The sequence below is a fragment of the Phragmites australis genome, chromosome 5 (genome assembly GCF_958298935.1).
Source record: "Phragmites australis chromosome 5, lpPhrAust1.1, whole genome shotgun sequence".
NCBI lineage: Eukaryota > Viridiplantae > Streptophyta > Magnoliopsida > Poales > Poaceae > Phragmites > Phragmites australis.
The window spans coordinates 42,144,988-42,151,621 of NC_084925.1; the positions used below are offsets into that span (position 1 = coordinate 42,144,988).

A 6,634-nucleotide genomic window follows, 5' to 3' on the forward strand; every position below is an offset into this window, starting at 1 on the left:
GCCTAGCTGACATAGGATTTGTGCACGCTAGCGGCCTGACCCGAACACTCCGCCAAGCAACTGAACATCGACGCTTTCATGCGCTCGGTTCTTTAGCCACACAACCAAACACACTCTCAGAGTATCACTGAATATGCATGCGCTTGGACTTTAATTTGCTCGGGATCTAATCCCGAGAGAGAAACGTCCCCTAACGAACATGCGAGATCTTATCGTTCCATCAACAGACGAGAACTTTATATTGCCAATTAAACGGATGACAATATTATATCACTTATTTATCGGGTGATATATTTATAGATTAATTTAATTTCTGACATGATAGATATGGTTTGATGAAAAATATTTGTTGTATAAATAGTTGTCCAAACGACTTTACATAATAGTTTATTTTTTCTTAATTTATTCTTAATTTTGGTTTGATATAATTTTGTCGATATTTTTTCTTTAGTTATTGTAAAATTGTGTAAGAATTATTTTAGTGAAGTAACGTTGGGAAGATATAAAATCGAATTTGTTGAACAATAGTAGTTGTAAAACACAATTATGATATAATCCGACACAAATATTACATATACTGATAAATATTATATATGACATGTGGTTTTTCATCGCTGCGCGAAGGAATCTAATTACGTTAGTATATACGGTATGTCTAAAGGCTAAACTAAATACGTACTGCTGCTAAACCTAACATATCTAAAAAATTAAAATAATTTAGTTAATAATGAATACTCTATTGAGTGCATTTAAAATATTTAAACTTCATGACGGTATCAGAGCCTATTAGTTTAGCGTGACGAAACCTCTTCTACTTTATTTTCCTCACAGTTTCACATACTTCAGCCGTAGTAGCGCATAAAGCCACCTTCATGTCAATATAAATATATATATATATAAAATCAGTAGCCAAGCGTCCGTGATCTAGTCAATAAAGCCACCTTCCTGTCATCTATACGACCTACACAATGAGTTATTTTTATATGGTTGTTGGTATTGGTATCATCAAATTAATCGGTTGCCTGTTTAACCGCCAATACTGACCGCAACAAGCTATTTTTATGACCCTCTATCAAATACTTCCTTCGATCATAAATTCTTATTATTTTTTATTTTTTATTTTAACTATTATTTTATTAAAATATAGTTATAATATCTAATAAAAATATAATATTATGGAAGTATTTTGAAGACAAATCTACGTGTGTTTTTTATTTCTAAATTAAATATTTTGGAAGCTATTACCTATCAAAATTTTAAAAATTTGGTCGGATCTTGATAAAACGATAATTATTTATAATTAAAAAGAGTAATAGATAGTTTATCTCTCCTTTGGATACTCATATGGTCATACCCTCATCACCTGATATCCTATGCAAATCTCTTACAAACAGAAAATGTCACCCCATTGTATATACCTTAGAGTGTATCTAACTGTTGAAGCACCCAAGGCATGCGAGACATTAGACTTTATTGCCTTTATTGTGAAATGTTAGAATCAAACCTTGATTTGAGCAGTGATAAGTTCATATAAATTCTCAATTGTGCCTTCACTTTGGCATTAACTTAAAGCGTGTTCTTACCGACGAGGCGCAACTGTAGTGGTGGTTTTAACATGTGGCCTTATATTCTGGGTGAGATAACAATCCAATTAGCAAATTGATAGAAAATAGATGTCACAACTCATAACCCATTTGTTAGCCCTCCTCTTGTTCTTTTCCTTTCTATCTCCCACCCTGCCTCCCCTTCTCCCTCCCAATCTCCTCCCTATTGATGTTGTCCTTAGCTCCACCATCAAATGGCCAAGTCCCCAATGTCTTGCCTCTCGCAGCTCATCGATTCCTCTTAGCTCCAGACTGAGTGTTGCAAACAACGTTCATGACATCCCCAAGTCAACACCATGCCATTTAAAACTATGTTCAAATGGTGCCATGAGATAAAATAAATGGTATTGAGAGAATATATAGCTCGATCGATACACATTGTTTATATTCCATGCTTCCATTGCCCTAAAAGATCACATGAAGCTTCCACACCTAACTTTGGAAGGTTTTCCTACCTATCATAATTGTAGATTTGACCCAACAATTTCCATTTGCATCGAGTAGTTGGATTTCAATTTTATCCAATTATATGTTATCTTATGGTTAATTCTTACCTAAAAACAATCAATTATGTTATTCTTGTAATTACACATGCATGTATGTAATAAACCATTTTCGACTGGATGTCGCTTTAACTTCTATACATGATAGATGGTGCTTGAACTCTCATCCGGAGACATTGAATAGCTTATAAACTCACATCTTAAGAAGGTTTACCTTACTAGTAAATATATCATCCATTTTTTCTCAAGAACTTTTTTCTAAACATAGTTTAAAGAACTTCTCTCGACCATTTGCACAGTATTTTTAAAAAAACACATATAAAACTTGTATCACGTATGTTTAATTTAGATCCATGTAATAGCGATGACATTATGGATGACGTTTGATATGAGGAGCCGGCTTCCACACCACACACGTATTGGGAAAGCAATTACACGAGCTGGAAAGGTCGTTTCGGGAAAACGTCCTAACCGGATGGCATTTCGGTCATTGCAGATCCAAGGTCGTCAATTTGCGTGTGAGCGAGTGGAAATTGCGAGCACGCAGAAAAACCAAAAGGCGAAGGCCAAAGGCAGAGGCGAGGGCACAGGAGCGCTGAAGCTTCTCGAAACCCTAGACCGCGCTCCCCCTCGCCGTCCGGCCTTCATACCCGACCGATCCAAGATGGTCAGTCCCTCCCTTCATCCTCTTCGCAAGGGGCGATTTACCATATTTTTTCTGGATTTCTTCCATTATTTTTGCGGCCTCTGATTGGTTCGGTCTTGAGATGGCACCCTTTATGTTTTTTTTTCTCGTTTGATTTGTGCATCTATTACACTTGTACAGAGGTTGCACACGTGTGGTTTTAACGGGCGTGTATTTCTTGTGTTTGCAGCATAAGCTGGGGAGAGGAAGCCGCGACAAGGTACAGCAGTTCATGGCCATAACTGGCGCGAGGTACATTTTTTTTAATGTTTTGGGAATTGTTCGTAGCGTTCAAGGGATCGGAATTTAGTGCTAAATGGTGGTTTGCGTAGTGAGTGGCGGTGATATGCTGAGTTATTGAGAGAACTTGTTTGTAATGCTGCATTAGACTGTGTCATATTTTGCAATAAGCTTATGCTAGCAAGCGCAGTGTCGTAACATTGAATTTTTGTATTTGTTTTGTTGTGGAAGCACGTGGTAGTGCCTGATCTTGACTTGTAATTTGGCGATGTGATGCAATTCTCCAACAATGTGGTGCCATTATGTTTACCCTCTTTTATTTCAGATGGAATATTGTTCCATCTTTTACTTTAAACTATCTAATACTACGATTTTCGGGGGCAAGGGTGATCCAGTGTCATTATCCTGGAAAGTTGGTAGTGCTGTACATTATAGCAGGTCATGGGACCATCTGAACCTCGAAGGACTACTCTGCATTTGTAAACACTATTTTTTTATTTTTGTATATATGTTTATATTCTTATGTTGTAGATGCCATGATCAATCTGTTTCTTTGAGTCAATTTGCTTTGAGATAGTTCTTCGGTTAACATTAGTAGTTCAGTACATCCAACAGTCCAGTGGCATGAGTATCAGCAGTTTAGACCGTCCAGGGGAAGGTCAGTGCTGCAAATGCATTACAAATTCACTAGGACTATTTGGACTTCTTGTGTTGGACTGCTCACGATATTGGTTTCATTAAGTGTCGCTCTTGAGATGGTGCCGCCATCTCGAGAGCGGCACGATCTTGACATGGTGCCGCCATCATGATATTTAATTTATTATGAATGTAGCATATGGACTTAATTTTTCTTATGTCTTTGTTTTGTATCAACTATTCAACTTCATTTCTGTTAGTTTTGTTAAGCATTGCATTTTCGTGCAGTGAGAAGGTCGCGCTTCAGGCTCTTAAAGCTAGTGATTGGCACTTGGAAGGAGCTTTTGATGTCTTTTATAGCCAACCACAAATTGCTGTTGCTAATACTCGACATCTGGAAGAGCTGTACAACAGATATAAAGGTGGAATACTTTACTGTCAGTCAGGGACGGAGCTAGGGGGTGGCTGGTAGGGGCGATGGCACCCCTCATGCTTCATGTATTACCTTGTAAATAGATTTGCTAATTAGACAAAATTAGTATCGAAGCTTTATTTGGTCCCCTTCAACATAAATGTATTAGCACTTGGCCCCCTTCATTTTAATATCCTAGCTCCGTCCTTGCTGTCAATTGCACCTGTCAACTTAAGACTATGCATCTATTTTTTTTACCCGTACCATCATTTCATTTAATGATTTCTCAGAACCGAATGCTGATATGATAATGGTGGAGGGCATATCACAGCTTTGCAGTGATTTGCAGGTAACTGGTGGTGGATTTTATCTTCTTATCTTGGTTGCATGTTGCTTTGCTAATGTTTCTGTCTGCAGTAATATGTAATGAATAGGTAGTTATCAGGTATCGGGTCAGAATTTTGTGAACAGTGAATAGTGTTTCTTTCATTTATTCTATAATTTCTTCATAGTGCTTTTTTGATGGAGTTGTTGAACTATCATTTTGTAGTTTGCTAGTTGCTATCCACGTTCGCCTTCTATTTTATATCATGTGTAGTAAATTATGGATTTAAAATGTCTGCAACAAACTACCTGTATACTATGGTTTTTGCTGTGTAGGTATGACTGTATTTACTATGTAGACTGTGGCAAGATTGTTAAGTTACTAATCTGTTGCTTCTTCTTTTTTTTTGGTCCCACATAGATACTATTGATGCTATTTTTCTCTATCAGAAGGCCCTCACATTATTTATTTTGGTTGCTTATCTTGTCTTCATATCTGTGTCTCGTCTTTCGATTCTGATCATCATTTGTTTCCCTTTTTCAGGTGGATCCTCAGGATATTGTCATGGTACATTCCGATCTTATCTATATCTACCTTTTCTCTCCAAACGCTAACCAAATGGATTTGCTTCAAGTTCAATACAAAGTTTGATATGGGGATACAACTGTTTTTGTGTTATTTTGTTCATATATGCATTTTCCTTACCTCTTCGCTGTTAACAGCTTGTCATATCGTGGCATATGAAAGCTTCCACAATGTGTGAATTCACTCGCCAGGAGTTCATTGGTGGACTGCAGTCAATTGGGTGAGACTGCTCTATGCAATTTCTATCTTCATTTGCACTACAACTTGAGATTCTGAAGTGTATAGATTGAATAGTATTGAAAGATCTATGTGCTATTTGCAGAGTTGATTCAATAGAGAAGCTTCGTGAAAAGTTTCCTTCATTACGTGCTGAGCTTAAAGATGATCGTAAGCTTTCTTTTTCAGTTCAAATTTGCTGCTGCTAGTGTAGCATATGTGTTCCCAGTACTCAATGTGTTGAAAATTTGAATTTGATATGCTTACACAAGCAGTTTGCTCAGCTAAGGGTAAACTATAGTAGACAAGTAATGCGAAATGGTTTCAACTGCCTGTCACTTAACTATTCGCTTTTTCCTCATCCAGAGAAGTTTTGTGAAATATACAACTTTGCATTCGCCTGGGCAAGGGAAAAGGTATAACATTTGCTTTGCGTAAATTCACATAATTTTATCAGAGCTTTTTTCAATAGTTTTTTTCTAAAAATATATTTTTGACATATTGTACATAATTTTATAGGGTCAGAAATCTCTCGCATTGGAGACTGCTATTGGCATGTGGCGGTTGCTATTTGCTGAAAGGAACTGGCCTCTTATTGACCACTGGTGCCAGTTTCTACAGGTAACACTTGTGTACCATCTATTCCTGCCAGTGTTTTTTTCCTGCTGTATTAATTTTATAAGCAGTGTGTTTTGTTGTTGTTCAACCATTTGTTTTTAGGTAAGGCATAATAAAGCAATCTCCAGGGATACATGGGCGCAGTTATTGGAGTTTGTGAAGGTAACCACACACCTAAATACTTACCGGGAATCAGGTCACATGCAAAGTGCATATCCAGCATACATAGAGACTCTAGTATGCTTCAAGAGGTTACATTTGTGTTGGTTACCCAACCTTAAAAGCTGATCTAGTGGCATATTAATGCTTGATTGTTGTTGCTGCCTTCTTAACTTCTGCCCCCTATCATCATTTGTTGATTCTGTTGGATGATGCCAAAGAATGTTCTTTACTATGCATTTCTGACGAAGCTTTTGTTTCCCTTGTTTGACTGGCTATTCTATTCTGTTGCTGCAGACAATTGGTCCTCAGCTAACCAACTACGATGAAGAAGGCGCCTGGCCCTATCTGATAGACGAGTTTGTGGAGTACCTGAAGGAGAACGCGGCTGTCCAGCATAGAAAGTGAACAGAACAGGGCGAGTTGTTTTAGATGTGATTGGGCTGTAGGGACAGAATTCATCACCCACCATCTTTGTAAAACTTAATGGTTGGACGTTTGTATTCATTGCACCATTGGTCGCTAAAGCAGTTTACGCATCACTAGGCGCGGGAGTTTACCTTCTGAAACCAAACATGTATTGCCATGCAGTGGATGTGCTGGCAAGTGTTAACGGAATCCATAATGCAATTGAAACCCTGGTTGCTGCCA

General features: G+C 37.7%; 1 protein-coding gene across 1 annotated transcript; it reads left to right on the top strand.

Annotated features, from left to right (window-relative positions):
- Window positions 1–2,592: 2,592 nt before the first annotated feature.
- Window positions 2,593–6,634, top strand: LOC133919772 (uncharacterized). The gene is made up of 11 exons (XM_062364274.1): window positions 2,593–2,774; window positions 2,983–3,044; window positions 3,957–4,090; window positions 4,371–4,429; window positions 4,949–4,972; window positions 5,128–5,210; window positions 5,313–5,377; window positions 5,573–5,622; window positions 5,726–5,827; window positions 5,927–5,986; window positions 6,281–6,634. The coding sequence occupies exons 1-11, from the start codon at window positions 2,772–2,774 to the stop codon at window positions 6,389–6,391; spliced, it is 753 nt and encodes a 250-aa protein (XP_062220258.1). The 5' UTR covers window positions 2,593–2,771; the 3' UTR covers window positions 6,392–6,634.